The sequence below is a fragment of the Nicotiana tomentosiformis genome, chromosome 3, assembly GCF_000390325.3.
Source record: "Nicotiana tomentosiformis chromosome 3, ASM39032v3, whole genome shotgun sequence".
Classification (NCBI taxonomy): Eukaryota; Viridiplantae; Streptophyta; class Magnoliopsida; order Solanales; family Solanaceae; genus Nicotiana; species Nicotiana tomentosiformis.
Window position 1 is genome coordinate 149,405,206 of NC_090814.1, and position 27,867 is coordinate 149,433,072.

Genomic DNA, 27,867 nt, shown 5'->3' on the forward strand with positions numbered 1-27,867 from the left:
TTATTCTTGGAAAGAATCAATTTCTTTCCAAGGATCAAATCTCTTGGGTTGGCAAATCTCTTCAGTAACGGTCTCCTACAAAGTATTTATATGCAATATTAAGTCTTAGAAAGACATACTTTGATCAAACCAATTACCCTCTATTTGTTCTACTTCAAACAAACATTGTAGCTCTACTAGATCTGCTGTGTAACAAGTTAGATAAGAAAGGGAGAAAAATACTGGTGAGGCATTGTATCAAGAAAAGACGAGTTACATAGAAACTGAGTTGTTGGTGTAAACTACACCATTCACTTTGTACTCAAGAAGCTCAATCACTGAAAGAGAACTCCCTTGCAACCCAAGGGGACTTGACTAGGATTCACATTGAATCCGAACCAGTATAAAAACTCCGGTGTCTTTAATTTCTGCACTTTACTTCTGCATTTTAATTCTGAACTTCTTATTATCTCGCTATTACATCTAGTCAACTAATTGAAATACCAGTCAACTTATAATAATTAATTTTAAAATAAGCAATATCACTCCCTCTTGTACTTTCAATAATGGCACGTGATGGTTTAACCATTTAAATCATCTGAAAGCCTAAAAATATTATTACATTAACATAATACGTGAATTCAAAATATAAGGACATCATCAGAACTTACACAAATGATCAATTTTGTCATGTTAGTTAGATAATTACGTATTATAATTTAAAAGTATTTAATTTAATAGCATCTTACCGAACACTTCTTTGTAGATATTTTTTGTGTGTATGTTTCCTTCTAATGCTTTGGTTGCTCTGCCATAACCAAAACTCTTGTTGTCGATATTGATACTCCTCTTGAAAGTGCAACATATAGGTATTCGTGCAAGAAAATATATTGCGATAAATATAGTCCAATATTTATGATGTTTGTCCTTATGCTTTATTTATTATAATTGCAAAACATAAACATACCGAAAAGTATTTTCACACAAATTTAAAAGGATATTCTTTAGTTTCGGAAGACAAAAGTTGAATTCGGAGATAAAAATATACTTAGAAGCACATTGACCAGTATCATATTTTTTGCATGTATGACATTATTGTCAAAACTTCTATATACCATCTATGTGCTATTACATAAGCTATTAAGCGGATCTAAGTTTTTCAGTAGCATGACGTGAATAATTTTCTTCAAAATCAATCTATATGCAATGGAAGATTAATGTTAACTTAGTCTATTACATATACGGTGACACTGACATACATAAGAAAAAATAAACTTGACAACAAACCTGTGTGGTAGAAGGCCATTTGGTATTTGTCAAGACCCGAATTTCCACCGTCGGACCGTGATGGCGCCTAACGCTGCACTTGCTAGGCAAGCCAACATTATAGGTTTGCAACATGAAAAATCTTACAATATATACAGAGAATCACTACAACCCAACACATGGAAATAAAATAATAAGCGAAATTTATATAATGATACTGCGCAATTAATACTGATAAGTCTAACTACCTATGATCTGGTGTCACAACTCACGGACTACTATGATTAACTACAAGTATTTGTCTGAAAGAAAGAGGTACAACTGTTTATGAACTAATAAAAACAGTAGATGAATATATAAGAGGGGACTCCAGGAATCTGCGGACATCGGCAGATCTACCTCGGGTCTCCTGCGCAAATGTCAGCTACCAACTCAGGATCAGCTCGGACCGACACCTGGATCTGTACAGAAAGTGCAGAGTGAAGCATCAGTACAACCGACCCCATGTACTGGTAAGTGTCGAGCCTAACCTCGGCGAAGTAGTGACGAGGCTAGGACAAGACACCCACATATAACCTGAACAGTATAATCATGCTAATGGAAATAACAGTAAATAAAGAAATAAAGCAAAAAATAATGGGAAGGGTACGTACAGTGGGGGATTTCAATATAAGGAGTGAGAATAACGAAAAGACAGAATTAAACAGTAATCTGTAAACAAATTAAGTAATTAAAACAGTAAGGAAAACTGCACAGCATCACCCTTCATGCTTTTACTCTCAACCTCACCAAATAATAAATAAAACTGCACGGCATTACCCTTCGTGCTTTTACTCTCAACCTCACCAAATAATAAATAAAATGGCACGACATCACCCTTCATGCATTAAACCTCTCATATTATGCATAGCATCACCCTTCGTGCTTTATCACTCATAAATCATGGCACGGCATCACCCTTCATGCATTAACACTCACATATCATGGTACGGCATCACCCTTCGTGCTTTACACTCTTCCTCACAATATAAATAATGCATGCACGGTATCACCCTTTGTGCTTTACACTCCTCCTCACAAATCACAGAATCAATAACAACGGATAAACAGAAGTTTCACAAAGAAGCCAGTATTTTACCAATGTGTAATATCATAATGTAAACCTCAACCTTGAACCAATATTCAAAAATTACCAAATCTCGATGAAACCAGACATAAGTCACCCAACATTTCAAATAACAACGCTAAGCATGGATAGTAGGATTAAAGGCTACAAAATTTACAAAGAATAGGATTTCACTCGCATGCTATGACTCGACAGCAATGCATAGATGCTCGTCACCTTACCTATACATCGTATTTAACAACCAAACACATAGCAAATAAACACATATTACCTATTCCCTCAAGCCAAAGTTAGACACGACACTTACCTCGATTCGCAGGTCACTCACTGCTCAAGTACCGCTTTTCCTTTAGAATTCACCTTCAACCCACTCGTATCTAGTCACAAATAGCTTAATACTATCAATTATCGCTAAAGGAATCAACTTTAATGAATAATTACAGATTTTCCAAATTTCCCCAAAAAAAGTCAAAAATCGACCCCGGACCCGCTTGGTCCAAACTAGAGGTTCGCACAAAAATTCGTTTACCCATTCACCCTCGAGCCCGAGTATGTAATTAGTTCCGGAATCCGACCTCAAATCGAGGTCTAAATCCCCAAATTTGTAAAATTCCCAATTCCCCCCAAAGCCCTAATTTCTACCCTTAAAGAACAAGAATAAAGACTAGGAATTCAATAAATGATGATCGAAATTGAAGAAAACAAGTTAGAAAGTGCAAACCTATGATTGGGTGTCGAAATCCTTCTTCAAAAATCGCCCTAGGTCGAGTTCTATGGAAGAAATTATGAAATTTTGAACAAATCCCATTTTGAAGTCTGTTTTAAAACACTGCTGGACATGCCTTCATCGCGTTCGCGAGAGGCATGTCGCGATCGCGATGCACAGCGGTCAAAGGCCTTCGCGTTTGCGAGTCTTTCTATGCGTTCGCGTAAGGCAGCTCCCCCCAAGCCTTCACATTCACGACCCAGTGGACGTATTCGCGACCCAGTGGACACATTCGCGTAGAAGAACATGACCCCCTCCCCCAGGTCCCTTAACCTATCGCGTTCGCGGGAGACTGATCGCGTTCGCGAAGGGTACCATCCCGAATGCTTCGCGTTCGTGACCAGTCCTTCGCGTTCGCGAAGAAGAAATTACCTCCCATCCTAGTTTACACTTCGCGATCGCGAAGCTAAAAATACCTATGCACCAGCAACAGCAAAACAACAGAAATTCTAAGTCTGAAACATCCCGTAGCCTATCCGAAACTCACCCCGAGCCCTCGGGGCTCCAAACCAAACATGCACACAAGTCTAAAAATATCATACGGACTTGCTCGTGTGATCAAATTGCCAAAATAACACCTAAAACTACGGATTTAGTATCAAAATCAATGAAATTCTCAAGAACACTTAAAGTTACTATTTTCTCAACCGAGGGTCCGAATCACGTCATATAAATTCCATTTTCACCAAATTTCACAGACATGATTTAGATATTATAACGAACCTGTACCGGACTCCGAAACTAAAATACGGGCCCGATACCATCAAAATCAAGCATTAAGCACATACTTTAAAACCATAGATTTTTCTGAAATTCAATTTTAGTCAAAAATTCATTTCTCGGGCTATGGATCTCGGAATTCGATTCTGGGCATACGCCCAGATCCCATATTTTATTACAAACCCACCGGGACCATCGAAACACGGGTCCGGGTCCGTTTACTCAAAACGTTGACTAAAGTCAACTAAAAATCACTTTTAAATTTCAAAAATTATTATTTCTTCTATTTTCCACGTAAAGGATTTCCGGAATTACGCCCGGATTGTGCACGTCAATCGAGGAGGATAATTATAAGATTTTAAGGCTAACGAGCGTGGAATAAAGTCCTAGAACACAAGATGACCCCTTGGGTCATAAGAGTATTAAAGTATTTAAGTATTCTTCTTAGTAGTAATTGTTGGGATCATATTTTGCTGAATCAAAAAGTGAAAAATATTTTATTTTACCATAAACTTTCGCATTCAACCTTTTATTTAGTTGATCAACATATTCATTTCTGCTAGCTAAGATAGCTTTTTAATTTCTATCATGCAATTTGCACAAATTGCGTTTTAATCTATTGATAGAAATATTTTACTTATTAAATGCAGTACTATTACAATTGGGATTGATAACCAAGTGTTCTGGAAGAACCAGATCATCTTTATTAGATGGTCTTATTCGTTTCTGACACGAACAAGAAGTTACTGAATACTGGATATGTTCTTACTTTATATTTCTTGTGAGTTGAATCTTTTTCATTTCAGGCCACAAGTATAATTTTGGTGAGCTAGTTTTTACGGTCTCTGCTTTCGTCAATTTTGTAACTATTGATAGTACTTGCAGAAATCATCTTCTAAGTCATTAGTTTTTCACCAAATGGTTCGCTGGTATTCAATATATCTCCAGGGGCAATTGTTTCGATCATTTAACACTTAGGGGAGGATGTAACGACCCGACCGGTCGTTTCAAGAGTTATAGCCCCATTTTCTCCATTTTTACTTCTTTTTGTGTTATTCAGCTATATTATGTTATATCGGGTTAGTTGGTTCGAGTCCGGAGTGGTTTCGGAGTGGAATGAGACACTTAGTCTCTTATTTAGAAGTTTAAGTTGGAAAAGTCAACCAGATGTTGACTTATGAGTAAACAACCTCAGATGTTGATTTTTATGGTTCTATTAGCTTCGTTAGGTGATTTTGGACTTAGGAGCGCGTCCGAAATATAATTTGGAGGCCCGTGGTAGAATTAGGCTTGAATTGGCGAAAGTTGGAAATTCGACGATTTCGGTCGGCAGTGAAAAATTTAATATCAGGGTCGGAATGGAATTACGGAAGTTGGAGTAGGTTCATAGTGTCATTTGTGATGTGTGTGCAAAATTTGAGGTCTTTCGGACGTGGTTTGGTTGGTTTCGGCATCGGTTGTCGAATTTGTAAGTTTAGAAGTTCTTAGGCTTGAATCCGAGGGTAATTTGGTGTTGATGTTATTTTGAGTGATTCGAAGATTTGACTAAGTTCGTATGGTGTTTTAGGATTGGTTGGTATGTTTGGTTGAGGTCCCGGGGACCTCGGGTGTGTTCCAGGGTGAGTTTTGAGCGAGTCCGGGCATTTCCGAAACTCAGGTGTGGTTCTGGTGCTTTGAATTTCGCAGACCTCAGCAGAATTTTGTGGCCGCGCTTGGAATTTCGCGGACCGCATAATTTTGCCGCGGACGCACTCCGAGGAAAAGTTCTGCAGATCCGCTGGTCCGACTTCAGAAGCCTATATCTTTTGATCTACAAGGAATTTTGAGATGATTCAAAAACGAAAGTTGTAGCCCTTTGTGTCATCATTTGGACATCTGTAGAGAAAGTTATGGCCAAAATAGTAAAGCCTGGCAGTGCAGCCACCAAAAGTGCATCCGCACCATTTTTTTTCGCGACCGCGGGACCTGGGTTGCAGCCGCTCTCGGAATTACGCGGACCGCGAAGTGGGAGATCAGAGGTGCACTTTATAAACGGGGTTTAGGGCATTATTTCACATTTTGGACTTAGGGAGCTCGGTTTGTGGCGATATTTCGTGGATTTTTCAAGAAATTCATCGGGGTAAGTGATTCTAAATTGAATTTGGTTAATATACATGAATATATCAATGATTTCATCATCTGATTAGTACTTTGAGGTGGAAATTTGGGGAAAATTGTAGAAACTTCATAAAATGATTGTTTTGGATTTGAATGACGATTCGAAGTCGGATTTGAGTGAAACTAGTATGGTTGGACTCGTGAGTGAATGGGTGTTCGTAATTTGTGACTTTTACCCGATTCTGAGTCGTGGGCCCGGGGGCCGGGTTTGAGCCAATTTTGGGTTTTTGGTCTGAATTGGTAGTTTTTCTTGTGGAATTCATTCTATTAGCGTATATTGATGGTATTGTACTGATTGTGAATATATTCGGAGCATTTGGAGGCCGAATCGAGAGGCAAGAGCATCGCGGGGTAGAGATTTGACCGGTTTGAGGTAAGTAACGATTGTAAATCTAGTCCTAAGGGTATGAAACCCCTGATTTCGTATCATTTTTACTATTTTGAGGTGACGCATATGCTAGGTGACAGGCGTGTGGGCGTGCACCCTTGGGGATTGTGACTTGGTGAGTCCCGTAGCAACTGTAAAATTGTATATTTTGTTGAAACTAGATGATACTTATGTGTTTTAGAAAGAGTTTCTGTAAATTGGGCTGAATGCCATGTTTGGGCCTTGTGCCAGTGCTGTTTGGACCCTTAGGGGCCTTTTCTTACTATCCTATCACTATTTTCGATTGAAAATCTATACTCAGTTATGGTTATACCTGTTTACTGCATAACTCAATTTTTCTTACTATATTTTGATGCATATAAATACTGTTTTGGGCTGAGTACCCTGTTTTTTGTGAAATGCCCAAGTGGCTTGAGAGGTTTATTATTGAGTGAGGCCGAGGGCCTGATTTATGAGGATATTTATGGGATCGGGCTGCGCGCCATAGCATGTTTGATATAGGCCGAGGTCCTGAGTGATTTATACCATGATTTGGCTTGATATAGCACTTGGGCTGAAGGAGCCCCTCCGGAGTCTGTACACACCCCCAGTGAGCGCAGGTACCTACTGAGTGCGAGTGCCGAGTGCTGAGACTGGGAGGCATAAGTGATGGTGAGGTATGCCCGAGGGGCTGTTTATGAGTGATTGTGAGGTATGCCTGATGGGCTGTTTACGAGTGACTGTGAGGTTTGCCCGAGGGGCTGTATATGAGTGATATTTTGCCCGAGGGGCTGTTTATGATTTCATCATTTTTGCTCACCTTTGCATTGAGCCTCTGTTTAAAAACTGTTGAAAAATATCTTTAAATGATTTTACTGGAGCTGGGTTTAAACTAGATGTTTTGATTCAAACCCTGATTTTAAAAGCATGTGGTATTTTACTGAGATTTCATGATATGAACTTTATATGCTTTATTGCTCGTCACTAATGCTCAGTCTTTATTTATTGTTGTTACTTACTGAGTTGGCATACTCACGTTACTCCCTGTACCTTGTGTGCAGATCCAACTGTAGCTGGACACGGTAGCGGCTGTTGACTATTCCGGTTGTAAATTTTCCCGGGGATAGCAAGGTAGCTGCCTGGCGATCGCAGCCCTGCTCTTCTCCCTCTTATCTTCCTTTAGTTGTATTTAGCTATTTTCCAGATTAGTCTCGATATTGTCAGACAAATTGTAGTAGATGCTCATGACTAGTGACACCCCAATATCGGGCTTTTCTTTTCCGCATTTTTGTTTTGATTTGAACTCCTTTATGAAGGTTTTTATGTTAAATAGCCTTGAAATTACCTTTGAAATGAAAAATATCGGTTGTTTGGGAAATGTATTGGCTTGCCTAGTTCCACGATAGGCTCCATCACGACAGGGTTAGTTTGGGTCGTTACACCATAAACGCTTCATCTTATATTATCAATTTTGCTATCCTTATGAATTTAGCATTGTTGCTCTGCTTTAATATATTTATGATGGTTATTTTAGTTGTTTGAAGAGATATATCAAATCTAAAGTGAATGGCCTCATAATAAAATCGTTGCAGGTACACCATTTGTTATTATTGCTAACAATATCATGCCTCTTGATTTGACATTTGCAAGTAATGCATGACATAGAAATATTATTTCGATTCCGCTAGAGGTATCTACAAAGGATAATCCTGCTATAAGAGTCGACTCTTTATAATATAGTCTTGAAAGCTTGTTCTTGTTCAAGATTTAGCTTTGATTGTGCTCCAACATACACTTGTATGGCCGTTTGATTCGTAATACTATAATAACATTTTTTACTTTGTGTTCTAATTTTTTTTAATCTCTAACGCTCCTTTTATGAAATAAATTTATGTACCCTAAGATTTTTCTTAACTTGAAAAATAATTTTACTCGTATGATAAATGTAAAATAATTGAATTGGATTCTCTTGCTAAATAATTAATTGAAAGATTTAATTATTTGGTCTTAACACAAAAAATAATTTACTTTATGTTGATCCAGATTCTTAATATTAGTTCATCTCTTGTTTTGAAGATTTAATCTTAATTATAATTTATCCACCATAAATTTTCTTTTCAAAGAGTAAAATGATCGTTTTGACATTCCACTTTTAGATCTTTATGTTTGCAGAATCATTAGTGGTATTGACTCTTACCAACCATTTTTCTGTCTATTTCTCGCACATTTATATTTTTAAATATTTTCTTAGTTGTTGTTTAATAATTGGGTATATTTTTCAATATTACATGAAAAATTAATTAAAAAATATATTATTTGAGTAGGAAAACAGTTCAAATATAATATAAAAATATATTATGGGGATATTTGCCACGACCCAATTTCATCTAAAGGTCGTGATGGCATCCAACACTACAGTTGGGCAAGACAACTAATAAATTAAACATATATCAATCATTCTTTAATAATTTTCTAATTAATTTTATTCTTTTCCTAGCAATAATTAATGAAAATAGAAAAGATACTGATTAATTTAAATCCAAGAAAATAATACAAATCCGAATTCTACCAGTATGTGTGCCAAGACCTGGTATCACAAGTGTATGCGCATCTAGTAGATTATACAAAAATTTCAAGTACTGTCTGAAATAAAATAGACAGAATAAAATTTCAAGAAGAGACACTAGTTGCTGCAGAACGGCTCAGAAAGGCAGCTCACCACTAAGCCTCTGGATAACGTGGGTGCACGCTGATAGGTCCAACTATAGCACCTGTCTCAGGTCCTGCACAAAAAGTGCAGCAAGGGTAGCATGAGTACGTAAACAACGTGTACCCAGTAAGTATCAAGCCTAATCTCGAAGAGGTAGAGATGAGATGGCCGACTTTGACACTCACTAAGGGTCAATAATAATGATGGAGGTAAAACTCGAATATCTAAATCAACATGATTCACAGAGCTAACAATAATTTTATTTAACCAGCAAAAATAATTAAATTCCTTCCAATGCAACAATTTCCAATCTATTAATTAAATTCACAAACTGCAATTAAAATAAAAGGTATCGTATAATTATTATTATTATTATTAGGCACGATTTCTGCCGAGGTCGTATGGCCCGTTCCAGTGTGTTGTGTACACTGGCGAGGCACGTGCGGCGCGATCCATAGATGCATCTATACTGCCGAGGCGTTCGGCCCGCTCCACAAGAAAGAAGGACATTTTCTTATATACCTCTGGAATGAGAGTGTATTTATTATAAGATTAATTCGAGAGGATGAACAATTCCTTTTAACAATTAATTAATTTAAACAAAAAATTAAGTATATGAGATTCCCATCTTTTACCATCTTTCCCTAACAATTCACAATATATTTCAAATAATTTAATTAAATAAAGAATATAATTTACACCCATAATTCATGCTTTGAGTCCTAAACTACCCGGACTTAGCATAGATAGTAGCTACGTACGAACTCTCGTCACCTCGTGCGTACATAGCCCCCACAATTAGCAACAATTATTAATTTAATCACCTATGGGGTAATTTTCCCCTCACAAGATTAGACAAGAGACTTATCTCGTCTTGCTCCAATTTAATCTACTAGTAGACCCTTTTCTCGATTATCCAACTCTGAATGGCTCGAATCTAACCAAAAATAATTTGATACAGTCACCAAAAATTATAGAATCAATTTCATAAGAAAATACTACATTTTTAATAAAAATCCAAATTTAATTAAAAATTCGTCCATGGGGCCCACGTCTCGAAATTCGGAGAAAGTTACGAAATCTGACAACCCATTCAATTACGAGTCCAACCATACCAGTTTCACTCAAATCCGACTCTGAATCGATACCGAAATCTCAAACATTTGTTTCTATGAGATTTCTAAAATTTTCCAAAATTTCAATCTCTAAACACTAATTAAATGGTGAAAACAATGATATATTCATGTATATTGACCAAATCCGAGTTAGAATCACTTACCCCTATGTCTTTCCTTGAAAATCTATCAAATATCGCCTCTGCTCAAGCTCCAATTTGTAAAAAATGGAGAATGGGACGAAGTCCCCTCCTTTATAGTTCTGCCCAGGCAGCCCCGGTCCCGCCTTGGTCATGGCCTCGATCATGGCCTCGATCGTGGATTAGATCATGGCCCTCGATCCTGGACCTTCGATCGTGACCCTTGAGCCCTGCCTTCGATCGTGACTCTCGAGCATGGGCCTTCGATCATGACCCTCGAGCATGCGCCTTCGATCATGACTCTCGAGCATGGGCCTTCGATCATGACCCTCGATCATGGGCCTTCGATCATGACCCTTGATCTTGGGTCTCGATCCTGGGCTCGACCATGACTTCGATTTCATCCCCGAATTTCCAGCAGAAAAGAAAAATTGCAACAACTGGTTTAAGTCCAACTTTTGATACGTTAACCATCCGAAACTCACTCGAGGCCCTTGGGACCTCAACCAAATATACCGGCACGTCCTAAAACATCATACGAACTTATTTGAAACCTCAAATCCCATAAAACGACGCTAAAATCATGAATCATGCTGCAATTCAAGCTTAATGAAACTTAAAATTTTCCAACTTCTACATTTGATATCGAAACCTATCAAATCAAGTCCGATTGATCTCAAATTTTGCACACAAGTCATAAATGGCATAACAGAGCTGTGAAAATTTTCAGAACTGGATTCTGACTCCGATATCAAATAGCCAACTCCCCGATCAAACTTCTAAACTTAAATTCCTATTTTAGCCATTTCAACCCTAATTTAACTACGGACTTCCAAAAAAAAATCCGAACACGCTCCTAAGTCCAAAATCACCATACGGAGCTGTTGGAATCATCAAATTCTTTTCCGGGGTCATTTTCTAAAAATGTTGACCGAAGTCAAACTTAGCATTTTAAGGCCAACTTAAGGAACCAAGTGTTCCGATTTCAACTCGAACACTTCCAAATCCCGAACCCACTATCCCCGCAAGTCATAAATTAATGAAAGCACACACAAGGAGTTTTATTTAGGGGAACAGGGTTCTAAAATTCAAAATAACCGGTTGGGTCATTACATTCTCCACCTCTTAAACAAACGTTCGTCCTCGAACGGGATTAGAATTGTACTTGGAGTGCTGAATAAGTGTGGATATCTGGTTTGCATGTTTTCCTCCACCTCCCAAGTCGCTTCCTCGACTGGTTGGCCCCTCCACTGAACTTTTACTACATAAATCCTCTTGGACTTCAACTGGCGAACCTGTTTATCAACAATGGCAGCTGGTTCTTCTTCATAGCCCAAATTATTATCTAGTTGAACGGTGCTGAAGTCTAACACATGTGATATGTCATGACCCAAAATCCATAAAGGTCGTGATGGCGCCGGACTCCACTATCAGGCAAGCCAACAATAAATACTTAATTAGGTTCTCATTTTATTACTTTTGAAATCATATTTTCCTTCAATTAAATAGCAAAAGATGGAGTTTACAAAGTAAATAATAATGTTTTCAACAATTTCAATACAAAACAACCCATAATCACCTCAAAACCCGGTGTCACAAGTGCATGAGCATCAACTAGGAAGAAAAAATAAAATACAACACATGTCCAGAATACAAATTAGACAGGAAAATACATAAGTAACTCTGAAGGGGACTCTGCTGGCTACGGATCATAGATGGGAATGCAGCTCACCTAAGTCTCCGCATTTAACCACACCTTTGCGCCCGCCAGACTGCTAGTCATATATGCACCTGCACAAAAATGTGCAGCAAGTGTAGTATGAGTACGTAAATCAACGTGTACCCAGTAAGTATCCCGCCTAACTCCGAAGAAGTAGTGACGAGGGGTCGACTTTGATACTTACTATTGGTCCAATAACATCAAGTACAATAAAGAAGTGAATGAATATGAGACAGAGTAAATATATGAAACAAACAAGTATAAAATATGTAATACAATTTTCCTTTTTACAATTTACTCAAACTCTCAACTAGCAAGTTCCCTCAGTAACCGGAGCATATATATATATAGATATAGTGGATTTCATCAAAGAGGTTGTCATAATCCAAATCAGGGAAAAACTCTCAGATACACTGGCTTCTTGCCAAACGTTACGCATGATTCCATGAGGATAATATATATATATATAGTAAATGCCGAGGCGTACGGCCCGATCCAACATAAAAGTAAACTGTGCACTGCCGAGGGTCGAACAACGTGAACCATAGATGCATCTATTAACCTGCCGAGGCGAACGACCCGCTCCCATGAGAGTATGGTACGTAAATCCTGCCGAGGCGAATGACCCGATCCCATAAGAGTGTAGAAGGAAATACACCACTCGTGAATCATACATGCGACGCGGTCAAATATAAATTTAAGGAACCTCCCGCTCGCGAATCATACTTGTGACGCGGTCAAATACAAATTTAACATTAAAATCATATCTCTTTCTTGATTCTTTTCAAAATAAGAGAAATTCAGCTTGTAGCTTTTTAAGGAAATTACCCCGCTCGCGAAACATACATGCGATGCGGTTACATATAGATTTCTTAAGCTATTATACGATTACTCAATCCTTTTCGAAATTACGAAGTTCAAACGAACCCTTTTAAATCTTACGTTCTTCAATTTCAACTCCTTTCAAAAATATTTAATAAGCAAACTCAATCTCGCTCCCTCTCAAGGCAGACAATAAACATAAATCAATAACAATATCAACAAGGCATGATGTGAGCCTAAAACTACCCGAACATAGGCATAGCTTGTAACTACGTATGGAATCTCGTCACCTCGTGCGTACGTAGCCCCCACAAATAGAAGCACACAATAATTTTGTTCGCTTATGGGGTTAATTCCCTCTTACAAGGTTAGAAAGGAGACTTACCTCGCTCCGAAATTCCACAACCGGCTCCAAAGACTTTCTAACACTTCAAACCGACGCCCGTCGTTCCAAAACTAGTCAAATAAGTTGCAACCCAATCAAAATATGCTCTAATACTATAATTAATCAATTTATAACAATTTTTAACTCCGCTCGAAAAATTGATAGAGCAACCTTAGGGCCCAAATTCGTGAAGGCTAATATATAGTTCACGAACTCAAATATATAGTTCCTTTCCAATTCCATGCCCAAATTCGTGATCAAAATCCATAAATACCAAATTCTAGGTTTTCCTCTTAAAATCCCAAATTTCTACAAATTTTCATGTCTAAATCCATACAAAATCCAAGTATTTAACTTACAATAGGTGGGAATCACTTACCTTGACATAGATGACGAATCTCCCTTCCGAGAGCTCCAAAAATCGCCCAACCAAATGAAAAATAGAGGAAAAATGGTCAAACCCCGTCTTTAAAACAATCTGCCCAGGCCTGGCCCTTCTTCGCGTTTGCGACCTCCGTCTCGCGTTTGCGACCTCCATCTCGTGTTCGCGAAGGCCAAAAACCCAGCTGCCTCAAATTCCTCTTCGTGTTCGCGGTACGACACCCGCGCTCGTGAAGGCTAAGCACTTCCATGCTCAGCTCCCTTCCTTATTTGCGTCCGTGACCACTGCATCACGTTCGCGAAAGCTTGACCAGTTCTTGCCTCGCGTTCGCATTACACACTTCGCATTCGCGAAGGCCAATGACCTCGGACCCATCTTTTCCTTTCTTCTTCGCGTTCGTATCGCCTTGGCTGCATTCGCGAAGGCTTACCCAGCTCCTGCCTCACGTTCGCGTCCATTGCTTCGCATTCGCGAAGGCCAAATCCAGCACCCCCAAAATATCTTCTTTGCGAATGCGGGACTTCCTTCCCGTTCGCGATGAAGGAAACCAGATAGCAGCAACAGCAGTCCAAAACAACCCGAAATGGTCCGAAACCACCCCAAAACATACCTGAGGCCCCCTGGACCTCGTCCAATCATACCAACCAGTCCCCATAACATAACACAAACTTTCTCGAGACCTCAAATCGCATCAAACAACATCAAAATCATGAATCGCACCCCAATTCAAACTAAATGAACTTTGAAACTTCAACTTCTACAATCGATGCCGAAACCTATCAAATCACGTCCGATTGTCCTCAAATTTTGCACACAAGTCACATTTGACATTATGGACCTAGTCCAACTCCCAGAATTGGATTTCGACCCTGATATCAAAAAGTCCACTTCCGGTCAAACTTCTCAAAAACCTTCAAATTTCTAACTTTAGCCAAATGACTCCAAAATGACCTACGGACCTCCGAATCCACTTCCGGACACGCTCCCAATACCAGAATCACCATACGGAGCTATTCCCAGACTTAAAATCCCAAATGGACATTGATAACATTGAAATGCACTTCAACCCAAATTTATGAAATTCTTCCCAAATGCCAACTTCCACAATAGGCGCCGAAATTCTCCCGAGTCATCAAAAACCCAATCCGGACATACGCCCAAGTCCGAATTCATCATACAAACCTGCTGGAACCTTCAAATCCTGATTCCGAGATCGTTTACTAAAAATCCAACCTTAATCAATTCTTCCAACTTAAAGCTTTCGAAATGAGAATTTTCTTTTCAAATCAACTCTGAACTTCCGAAATTTCAATTCCGACTACGCGTACCAGTCATAATACCTGAAGTGAAAATGCTCATGGCCTCAAACTGCTGAACGACGCGCTAGAGCTCAAAACGGCGGGTCTGGTCATTACATAATAGGTCGGCATGATACTTCCGAAGCATAGATACATGGAAAACCGGATGAACTCCTGATAGACTGGGAGGCAAAGCAAGCTCGTAAGCAACCTCCCAACTCGTCTCAACATATCAAATGGGCCTATAAACCTTGGGCTCAACTTCCCCCTTTTCCCAAATCTCATGATTCCCTTCATCAGTGAAACTTTCAAAAGAACTTTTTCACCCACCATAAACAATAAATCACTACCCAGCCTCGACGTTCGCACATGAGGTCAAGTAGCCACACCTGTGGCTTCGCAGGTGCGAAACATCTTCCGCTTCTGTGCCTTCTTCTGCTCCTGCGAGGCATTTGTTTGCTTCTGCGCTTGCGCAGATGCGGCCAAAGCTCCGCACCTGCGGTCCTTTACCTGGTCAGCCTGCTCCGCATCTGCGATTCCAAATGTCACTTATGCGCCCTCCGCACCTGCGGCCAAAACCTCGCAGGTGCGGGTACACTAGATATCTGCTGCCTCAACTCTTCTTCAAATTCCAAATTCGATCCGTTAACCACCCGGAATCCACCCGGGGACCCCGGGACCCCATCCAATCACACCAACCAGTTCCAAAACACATTACGAACTTAGTCGATCCTTCAAATCACATCCAACAACGTCAAAATCACGAATCGCACTCAACTCAAGCTTTATGAACTCTAGAACTTCAAACCTCTACATTCGATGCCAAAACCTATCAAATTATGCCCGATTGACCTCAAATTTTGCACACAAGTCGTATTTGACATTACGGACCTACTCAAACTTCCTAAATCGGAATCTAGCCCCGATATCAAGAAATCCACTCCCGGTCAAACTTCTCAAAAACCTTTAATTTTCTAACTTTAGCCAAATGATTCCAAAATGACCTACGGACCTCCGAATCCACTTCCGGATGCGCTCCCAACACCAGAATCACCATACGAAGCCATTCCTAGACTCGGAATCCCAAACAGACATCGATAACATAAAATTCACCTCCACCCCAAATTCATGAAATTCTTCCAAAGTGCTAACTTCCACAATAGGTGCCGAAATGCTCCCAGGTCATCCAAACGACCCGGACATATGCCCAAGTCCAAAATCATCATACGAACCTGCTGGAACTTTCAAATCCCAATTCTGAAGCCGTTTACTCTAAAATTCAATCTTAGTCAATTCTCCCAATTTAAAGCTTTCGAAATGAGAATTTTATTTCCAATTCAACTCCGAACTTCCTGAAATTCAATATCGACCACGCGTACAAGTCATAATACCTGAAGTGAAGCTGCTCATGGACTCAAACCACCGAACGACGCACTAGAGCTCAAAACGACCGGTTGGGTCGTTACATTCTCTCCCACTTAAACATACGTTCGTCCTCGAACGTGCTAAGAACTACTCTGGAGTTGTTTGAAATCACTGCTTAACACCTCGTGCACCTACCCGTGCTACCATAACTCAGTTGAGCACACTGGCTCGAGTAAATCTGAAGATTCCCCTTTTTGCATAGTCAAATTAGCTTTAGAGCCAAATTCCAACATCCGAAATCTTCTGTCAGGCCTATTTTCAACGTACGATCACTGTATCAATCACCACACAATGTACCAAAACATGTCTGCATCTCTTTGCTGAATTCACACCATGCACCACATAATTCACATGACCATAATAACATCCTCTGATAATAATAGCCGAAATGCCACGAACCTGATGCTCACCATGCACCTCATGACATATATAAGTCTGGTTCCAATTCTTGAAATGCTGTCGCAGCGGAAAAAATGCGTAGAAATTTACAACCAACTGCCGAGTCAACCATTCATTGAGTTTCTCCCTTGACAAGAACCATTACTTCATTCTGGACTGAATATCGATACTTATTCTTTAACTATGCCTCATATTGATCTGATCACACTGACCCCAGGTCCAATAATCCCATCTCTCCCAATATAAACTGTTCAGGCAATAAGCCACCTCAGACGCTGCCAAAAGTCTCATGTGATGCCACAATGTGCCAATAAGCTACAAACTTGAATGTGATACATAAGAAAAATGAACTCTGGAAAGAACTACTCAACCCACGTAACTAACTAGACAACCAAAAAGGTGTTACGAATCTTACTCAGAAAATGGAAAACAAAACACACGAAAATAGATATAGGGGACTGTACTCAACATCACACTATTGCGGCGCGTAACCCGATCCGAACATAAAATCTATATAAGGAGATACTTACCGAGCTAGAATGCTCATTATTACAAAATACCTGAATATCGGCCACGAGCACGCTAAGTGCATAATACCATCTCTGGGGAGACAAATAGTGCCATATATGTCAACATACAAACTTAGTCGAACCTTTGAATCACTCAAAATAATATCAAATTACCAAATTACCCTCGGATTCAAACCTAAGAACTTCTAAACTTTCAAATTCGACAACCGATGCCGAAATCAACCAAACCACGTCCGAATGACCTCAAATTTTGCACACACGTCAAAAATGACACTACGAACCTACTCCAACTTCCGGAATTCTATTCTGACCCCGATATCAAATTTTGCACTACCGACTGAAATCGCTAAATTTCCAATTTTCACCAATTCAAGCCTAATTCTACTACGGACTGTATCTCGTCTCTACTCAACTGAGGTTAGTCTTGATACCTACTAGGTACCAACCGTGGTGTACTTATACTACACTTCTGCACATTTTTATGCAGAGCCAGGTATTGGAGATATCGGACTTGAGCAGAGTTAAAGCGGGACCGTAAGGATTCAAGGTAGAGCTGCTTGGTCGTCGCAGTCCCTTGGAGTCTTTTCATTTCATTGTACTATTAATTTTAATCAACAGTATTGTATATTCGGTCCTCGTGATCATTCCATGTATTCAGTTAGAGTTCGTGACTCAGTACTACCAGTCTTGGGAGGTTGTATATTCATATTTATTCCGCTGTTAGTTTTGGTTACTTATTTAATTAAAAAAAATGGCTTCAAAATGTAATAGAAATCGGCTTACCTAATCTTAGAGACTAGGTGATGGCACCTAAGGTGCGATATATGATCTGAATCTCGAGAGCCATCCTGCTCACATAACATCATCGCTACGCGGAACCTCAACACATATGAAATTAACAAGCCGTTTCACAACTCACACAACACAATATAGTATTACATGAAGTAGCCGACGACGAAATAACATACAACGTCCGAATACTCCTCCATAAGGAGCGCTAAGCTGAAATGAACACATCCGGCCCGATATAGAGCCCACATTCATATCTAGATCCATCCATGGACCTCAAGCCAATTCGGATCGCACCGTACTAGTTTAATAATCTTTTAAGGGTTCATAATAACCCCTTTTTCCCATAACACACAAGAACAACCATCATATCCGGAACAAACCTCCACAGTCCACAATAAAATAAACCGAGCACCCTCCAAGCATAAATTCTCACATGAACAATAGTACCGCAATCTCCATACTTGGTTCCAATCTTCGATCAATCAAGTGACTACATGTCACACTTATACAATCTCCCTGTGGGACGTTCTCCCACGACCTTCCGCACCAGATAACAAGTCTGCACATCCATGCCATCGTCCGCACAATTGTTGTAAAGAAAATCAAAAATCCGAAATCATTATTCAAAGCCTCTTACACAGGACACCGATCTCAGGTGATGCTAAAGACAATACCATCTTACTCTAACCATCTGAATCCATTCCGGCTTATCCGAGCTCTTGACATTCTTGTCGACACCAAACTGCAACTTTGATCCTCAACTTCCGAATCCCATGCCGATCGCTGCACTTAATCATGCCAATGCGCAAGAGTACAAGAATTTCATCTTAACTTCCGAACTATTAATAGGTTAAACACTTCATCACATAGAAACCTTTTACTTAACTCATTCCAAGAGAACAATCGCAACACGCGACTGATCCTTATATCCGCAGAAAATACCAACCTCAAGTAGTGGTCTAAACCACCATAACCCCTCCGGGATCCATCTGTACATAACAAGCCATAATACTCGAAAGCCTCCAAATAAGATCGGTTACGGCGACCGTCAAACCTCGCACGTACCGTCACAAATCACATGAATAACCCAACACACTGAAGGAGCTGATCATTGCCATCATTATGCCAATTCAACCATTGCTAACCAAACTCGACTTCTCCTAATTTACTATGGATCTTCCTTAGAAATAACAACAACTCCTTTATCAATATAACGAACTCAATCTGCACTCATCCCGAGTGACCCCATTTCACGAGACCACATTGTCCCTAAAAACCATGAACTATTTCATACCCTCCTTGTGCGCATAATCACGTCTTCAACTGAGACACCCATTCTAATAATTCTTCTATAAATCCAAAGTTACATGCTCTCTTCCTCTCATGATACCCCGTAGACCAAAGATAACACGGAACACTCCAAGCTCCTTTATCATAATCCCCTGCAGAAGCTCGCTATTCAACCACACTATGGACTCGAAATCCTTAGGCACCGCACCTTAACTTTTGAATCCACTAGGACTGTTATTGAGAGTAACCCACTCTGGCTTGGTCCCGAATATAATCAACTCCAAGGCTCTGCTAGCACATGAGCACCCTCTCAAGGAAGCACCTGACTGACTCATCTTCCTTGTAACTCGCCTCTACACGAAGCATAAATCCTGAATCTCCCCATAGCCTGAGCATGAATCGATAAGGCCAACTATAGCACACATTCCTCAAATCGCTTGCTCAAATTACCACTAATGTTCTTTTTCCTTAGTCGTAATAACCCATCAATATGCCGATAACCAGAAATCTAACAAATAGATGACCATGCAATCCAACTGTAGGCGGTGGGACTCTCCCACTTAGCTTAAAGCTACTATTGCATAAACCTGGAACCCACTAAGATTCTTCCTTCATCGACATGATCCAGCATAATCAACCCGCCAAATTCCTCAAAATCCTTCTATTAACCTTTAATGAACACTCCGAACCACTAGCCACATTTACATATTCAATCTCTTACCAGGTAGCCAGTAGAATTCTTTGCAGAAGCTTTGTCAACACCACACGACCGCTAACCTGCTCATAGGAGATAACACACCTGTGGAAATTACATGCCGACATATTCCCACAATGCCGCACCGAGTACAATTACCACGAAACCAACAAACCATCCTGAGCCCGTGCCCATTCACCAGTTGTACAAGCCCGTTCACTCCCCATTGGCATCAACTAAACGTGCGATAATACATTCCAATCCAAAGTCATGTTGTATCCTTTTTGTTGCACCCTATTTTTTCTTTTCTTCTCACGAAAAGCGGGCTTCGACATTGTGACAACTCATTTTTAGAATGGGAGATAGAGTGCTAAAGGAGAAGAGTCACCACCTAACGATTTTTTAAGGTGCGTTAGGGCACCTATTATGCAAATAACTCTATTTGACTAGTCAACGCCACCAAAGATCGGGTAAGGGCTCAAGTTACCTCAAAGAGAAGGTGTTAGGCACTCCTTGAGATCCACAACTGTGGGTCCCGGCCGAACTTAAGATTATGGGGATTATGATTAAGCTAGATGATCAAATAAAATAAGGGAGTTCAGAAGTCACAGAACTTTATTACAACATGATTAATATAGATCTTAGTGCGAACATGGGGATACAACTATTTAGATCTAATAACAACATATAAAGAGGAAAGGGGGGTCCTAAATTTTTTAGTCTAAAGGATCACCCTGTGCAACATAAATAATACTTCGTAACTCCCTCAAGATGGGGTGTTACTCATATTATTCAGTGGGCACAGACTATCATCTCCTGCTACCCGATTACTATGTTAAAGTTGTTACCGAAAGCGCACTAATTCAATTATAAGTCGTACCTGATGCGTGCACTACTCGTCCCATACCTATGGTCCAGGAGGTATAGGACCTCTATTTTGGGTGGTTCTAGACCTCACTTAGGCTGCTCAGAAATATTAAAACTAAGCGACATACAAAAATACATTGGACTTCAAATATGGCAATTTAAGGCTCAAGTTTACCTCCACACTTAAACAACAAATGAATGTGAAACAGGTTTTTCATGTTAGGAAATTCAGAATTAAGGAACTTAACTCCCTATAGGCATGATTTCTAGGTGACAGGAATCAAGGCACGCAAGCAGATTCAGGAACCAGTGAGATTCATAGACAGGATTGCGTAGGTTATTACATACTGGTTATTGTGAAGGCAAATTCCTCAATTACTAGCCCTATAATTGTTGCGCCTAGGTGAGTTATGTGATAGAGGGAGTGGAAATTCAGAACTACTCATACACTTGATAATGGCCTAAGTGAGTGATGAACATTGTTTAAAGGGCGTCATTAGCAGTTATTAAAGTGAGCAGTGGTGTCCTATAGGCAGGATTTCTAACGATTAACAATTGAGGAGTCTGAGTTTATTGTTAGACCTTATAGGCAGATTTCTCTAGGTGAAATACGCAATACAGTAACAAATGATATGATTAGAGTCCTATAGGCATGATCTCTAGTAATGCGAATTAACAGGAAATTCAACAATATTTCCTACGGGCAGGTTCTCTAATCAACATATAGCTACAAAGATATTGAGACATTTGAGCTCAGGCTTTACTAATAAATAAGTAGTGCAAGTGTGTGTGCTTCCCTAATGGCATGCTTTCTAAAGTGTACATAGAGAATGAAAAACATAAGGCAAAGCATCATTCAATCATATAGACATGTTTTTTACCCATCATACGTTAATATTAGAATCTACCCCATCCCCTTTTACTAACACCCCTATCGTTTATACAAAGATTATTATTACATACCCAAATTAATAATAAAGTAATAATATTACATGGCAATAGACAGGCCTATAGCAGGCCCAAATAGAATAACTAAATACCTAGCCTTACTAGGCCTTCAAAACTTCTGGCATAGCAGACTTAGACCTTCAACAAAGAACCACACGATCACAGGTCCACAGGGGAGTTCAGACCCCTTTTAATGAGCCATAAACACCAAATATTGCATCACTTGGAGCAACCAACATAGAATACAGTACATGATAGGGAAGTAGAGAATTAAGGATAGTTAGGAGGTTAAGAGGAGTGACTAGGGCCAAGCCCCTAGTACGTCAGAGTTCACAAGGACCTCAATTGGACCCTGAGCAGTGCTCGCACTACGGAGGCCAACAGAGAACCTAGGTAGCCTTTGTTTTCTGCCGGCAAAGAATAGGAATTCAGAATACTAAAGCAACAAGTAAAGAGAATGGACAAAAATTTCTAGAGTGATCATACAGCATAACTGGTCAGGTAGACCTGCAAAATTCAGCAAAGTTCATTAGCAAAGCATCACATAGACAAACATCATAGGAAAAGGAAAACAAGTTTGCAAACATACCTAGATTGCACTAGTTGACATTTAAGGGCCGAAACTAAGTCAAGTCTAATATCAGGCCATATCAATACTTGGATATAATGGAGGTATACATATATTGATTATCACATAAAGGAGAAAATAGCAAGTGAACCAAGGAATACTGAAAAAACATGTTAACCTAGGAGCAAGGTCCTAGTCAATTGAAATAGAATGTTTGCCTTTAGAAAATCAGTGTAGAAAGATACAAATTTAAAATAGATTTTTGGGCAGTATTACAAAAAGCACTCCAACATACACAAGACTTAGTAAAAGTTCATTCAAGTAAAAGTTAGGGCATTATCTAAATATAATAGGCAGAAATAATATACAACCACAATATTGAAGTTCAAAATTAGCATGTAAATATGTTACAGGGTGCAGAACTAGTCTTAGGAGATAGGGAATTGGAGAGTGCAAATCATAGTGAGTCATGACATGAACAATACACTACTCTTATGTGTCAATTAACACAGAATGACATCAAGTTGAACACCATTATAGTTGAACCAAAATTCATATACATTTGCAGAAAGAAGGGAAGAAAACAAACATTATGATGGTTTAAACACTAACCAGTAGCTGAGTGTAATAGCAAAAATCCAAAATCCCCGATGCTTCAGAGTTCACAAGAGTCTCGAAAATGAGCTCTGAGCAATGCTTGCACCATAGGAGGTTATTCAATAATTTCAAAGTGTTTTAGGGTAACAATGAGTAAGTGAGAGAGTAGTGAAAAACAGTAGCCGAAATTAGGGTTCAGAAATCTCTCTCCTAAGGGGTTTCATGAGAGGGGTTTATATAGTGTAGAAATCAACCATGTAAACATGAAAAATAAATTATTCAAACACAAATAAGGAAAGATATACTAAAATCAATTAGAATCGATTTTTAGGGCGTGAAACAAAGGGGTTCAGTAAATCAACAGGGAATAACAATTATCATGCAAATAATACTAAAAATAAAGGAATACAGAAGATTAAACTGAGAATAAGGAAAATATCATACCAAAAATCATTTAGAGTCAGATTTAGGGCAAAAATAAAGTAGAAAATAGGAAAACGTGGCAGATTAAACAGAAATAAGGAAAAGAATAGTCAAACACGGAAAAGGAAAAGTATCAGTCAAGAATCAGTAAGGAACAAGGAAAATATTCAAACCCTAGTTCGAAAGGAAGCATAGATGGTCGAAGATCTCGCTGAATCAGACCATATAGAGTGCATATAGATGAAATATTGTCTAAATCTCATAGATTGAAGGCAGTGGAATCCCGTTTGGGTACTGGTACTTGCCAAAATTGGGCGAAGTGCCATATAACACCATAATCTTGTAGACAATAATGAGGTAACATATAAAAGGTAAGTAAATCACAGAGGGAGTCCATGATTTACTCGGATTTAGAGAAGAAGGGGGAGGCGGCTAGGGTTTCTGAAGGAGGGAGATGGGAGGATACAGAGGCGACGGGCAAAGGGTGAATGGGGGTTAGGGTTAGGAGTTAGGTTAGTTAAAGGGAGGGTTTAATTGTGGGTCGTTGATCTTGAGAGATCAATGGCCAAGATTAAAAGAAAGTTGGGGCGGGTCGTGTAAAGCGGGTACCGACCGGGTTGAGGTTAGTGGGTTATTTATGTTGGGCTTGGGGTAATTGGGCTAAGGTTTGGGGTAATTGGGCTAAGGTTTTTAAACTAAATGATAATGTAAATATGCTATTTTGAAAGTATATATATATTTTTTAAAATATGAGGGAAAATTGGGTATCTACAGCTATCCCTCTTTACCCGGGAATGATGAAAGAGTTGCCGGGTAAAGAAATGATGACCGATTTTGACCGAATGGGGTGATTTAAAAAAATTGAGGTCGAACCCTAGTTCATGATTTGCCTACATATCCCTGGTATTACAGGAATCAGGCCGTGTGTAGTTTTGGATCCATCGGATAACTAAACCGGTGAAGTTGTTGTAGGAATGGTCGTATGTTTCGGAAAGGGTTCTTTAGGGTAGGACAGTATCAGATGAATTTGCTCAAAATCACGAATGTAAATCTGAGAAGTTATGGATGTATTTCAAAATGAGCATTTGAATAGTTGTCAAGTGAAAATGGGTAACTGATGGTGGTTGGCTGCGTTTGAAATAATTGCAGGGTGTGAACATTGAACGAAAACTAGAGCGAAGATTGATCCTGTTAGGAGAGCGGCTACCTCCTGGATTACCTGCAAAACTTAAAACATGATGCATGCAAGTATATATGGATTATTACAAGAATTTAAACATGATGAAAATTTCCTTTGGACCATGAAAGTTGTCTTTGGACGGTGAGGATGATGTCCTCAGACCATGACATCCTGGGCCATGAATCATGTGATAAGGGATTCGCAAGCCATGAAATGATATCCTCGGGCCATGAAGATTGTGCCTTTGGAATATGATGCCTTTGAACAATGATATGCAGCTTTAGATCCCCATGCCATGGAATGGTGTCTTCAGGCTATGAGGATGGTGCCTTCGGATTATGATGCCTTTGGATAATGTGGCGGTGTTTCAGCTCATGAAATGCAAAGATGTGGCGATATCTATCATTTGATAGAGGAAATAGGTGATGCTTAGTCACGTGCAAGGACGAGATAAGATAAGGCTTAGTCTTGTATGAGATGAGGGCAGTGCTTAGCCCTATACGAAGAGAGGAGATAGTGCTTAGTCTTATGCAAGGAGAGGCAATGTTTAGCCTTATGCAATGGTGAGGGCAGTGTTTAGCCCTATGCAAAGAGTGGAGACAATGCTTAGTCTCATGTAAGGAAAGGAGACAGTGCTTAGTCTCTGGCAAGGAAAGGCAATGCTTAGCCTTATGCGATAATGGAGGCAATGCTTGGCCTTATGCGATAATGGAGGCAATGCTTAGCCTCATGCAAGGGATGCATATAGTGTTTAGTCTCATGCAAAGAAAGGCAATGCTTAGCCTTATGCAGTAATGGAGGAAATGCTTAGCCTCATACAAGGTATGGAGGCAATCCTTAGCCTTATGCAGCAATGGAGGCAATGCTTAGCCTCATGCGGGGGACGTAGATAGTGTTTAGTCTCATGCAAAGAAACGGCAGTGCTTAGCCTTATGAAATTACAGAGGCAATGCTTAGCCTCACGCAAGAGAGGGAGATAATGCTTAGTCTCATGCAGGGAAAGGCAGTGCTTAGCCTTATGCAATTATAGAGGCAATGCTTAGCCTCACACAAGAAGAGGAGACAATGCTTAGTCTCATGCAATTAGGGAGGCATTGCTTAGACTCATGCAGGAAGAGGAGACAGTGCTTAGTCTCATGCAATTAGGGAGGCAATGCTTAACCTCACGCAAGAAAAGGAGACAATGCTTAGTCTCATGCAAGGAAAGGCAATGCTTAGACTTATGCAATTATGAAGGCAATGCTTAGCCTCATGCAGGAAGAAGAGACAATGCTTAGTCTCATGCAAAGAGGGAGGCATTGCTTAGCCTCATGCAAAGAAGGGGAGACAGTGCTTAGTCTCATGCAATTAAGGAGGCAATGCTTAGCCTTATGTAAGAAGAGGAGACAATGCTTAGTCTCATGCAAATGAGGGAAACCATGCTTAGTCTCATGCAAGGAAAGGCAATACTTAGCCTTATGTAATTAGGGAGGCAGTGCTTAGCCTCATGCAGGAAGAGGAGACAATGCTTAGTCTCATGCAGGGAAAGGCAATGCTTAGCCTTATGCAATTAGGGAGGCAATGCTTAGCCTCATGTAGGAAGAGGAGACAATGCTTAGTCTCATGCAGGGAAAGGCAGTGTTTAGCCTTATGTAAGAAAAACGATGAGTGACAGTGAGAAAGTAAAGTATTTCTTAGCTGGAAGTGTTTGCGTTTGGTAACTTATCGTCATGAAGGTAGTGATTTGATGTATCTGCGGGTATTGTTGTCTTATCGTGCCTGCATCCAAAGAAAAATCGTGAGTTTTGTGGGGGAAGGTTGGTTTGTGCTTTTGTCTTCTATTTTGCCTTTGCTCCTGTCTTGAGGTCCTGTTTGAGTTACCCTGGGTAGCATCTAGCTGTCATAAAGTTTTCGAAAACTTTGCATGCATTTGATAAATATAGTTATTTGAAATGTAGTAGTATGAGATTTCAAATAATTTAGATGAACCGGTGGCTGTGACATATTTTAGAGACATTGCAACCTCCTTACTTTAGAATTTTGAGGGTTCCCCTCAGAATTCTGCCTCAGTTTAAATGCAATACTTTGGTTGTTCCGTGTATGACGATGTCGGCTGAACTTGCTTTAGAATTTTGAGGGTCCTCCTCAAAATTCTGCCCTAGTTTCTGACCATGGCAAAAATAAAGATTTTATTGAGATGTGACCGAACCCACAGGGCTGCCTACGTATCCCCTCTTAAATGGAAATCAGGTCAAGCATAGTTCAATTACATCAGATGAAGAAATGTAAACAATCTAAACATAGTATCTCTTGACTGCGTCTGAGTTGATAGGTTTTAGCCAAATTTCTCCGTCCATTTCTGCAAGTATGAGTGCTCCTCCTGTTAGTACTCTCTGAACCATGTAGGGCCCTTGCCAATTAGGTAAACATTTCCCTTTGGCTTCATCTTGATGCGGGAAGATCCGCTTTAGCACCAACTGCCCTGGCGTGAATTGTCTAGGCCTGACCCTTTTGTTGAAAGCTCTGGACATCCTATTCTGGTAAAGTTGACCGTGACATACTGCGTTCATTCTTTTTCCGTCAATGAGAGCCAGTTGTTCATAATGACTCCGTATCCATTCTGCATCACTGAGTTCAGCCTCTTGTATGATTCTTAAAGAAGGAATTTCTTCTTCAGCGGGAATGACGGCTTCAGTGCCATAGACCAGCAAATAAGGAGTTGCCCTGGTTGATGTGCGAACCGTGGTACGATATCCAAGTAGAGCAAATGGTAACTTCTCGTGCCATTGTTTGTGATTATCTACCATCTTCCTTAATATTTTCTTGATGTTTTTATTGCCGGCTTCCACAGCTTCATTCATTTGTGGCATGTCTGCTGTGGAATTCTTATGCTGGATCTTGAAGGTTTCACACATGGATTTCATCAAATCACTATTAAGGTTGGCGGTGTTGTCGGTAATGATTGATTATGGTACCCCAAATCGACAGACAATACAATCCCTAATGAAATCTGCTATGACCTTCTTAGTTACAACCTTGTAAGATGCGGCTTCAATCCATTTTGTGAAATAATCTATGGCCACTAGAATGAACCGGTGCCCATTTGAAGTGGCAAGTTCGATTGGACCGATTAAATCCATCCCCCAAGCGGAGAAAGGCCAGGGTGCACTTATTGCATTAAGTTCATTGGGTGGCACTCGTATCATATCAGCATGTACTTGG

The 27,867-nt window shown here is 39.8% G+C and overlaps 1 protein-coding gene across 1 annotated transcript; it reads right to left on the reverse strand.

The window, feature by feature from the left end:
* LOC138908672 (uncharacterized) lies at positions 1–27,560 on the reverse strand. The gene is made up of 2 exons (XM_070199353.1): positions 27,207–27,560; positions 1–75 (listed from the first exon to the last, which is right to left on the reverse strand). The coding sequence occupies exons 1-2, from the start codon at positions 27,558–27,560 to the stop codon at positions 1–3; spliced, it is 429 nt and encodes a 142-aa protein (XP_070055454.1).
* Between the last annotated feature and the right edge of the window lie 307 nt (positions 27,561–27,867).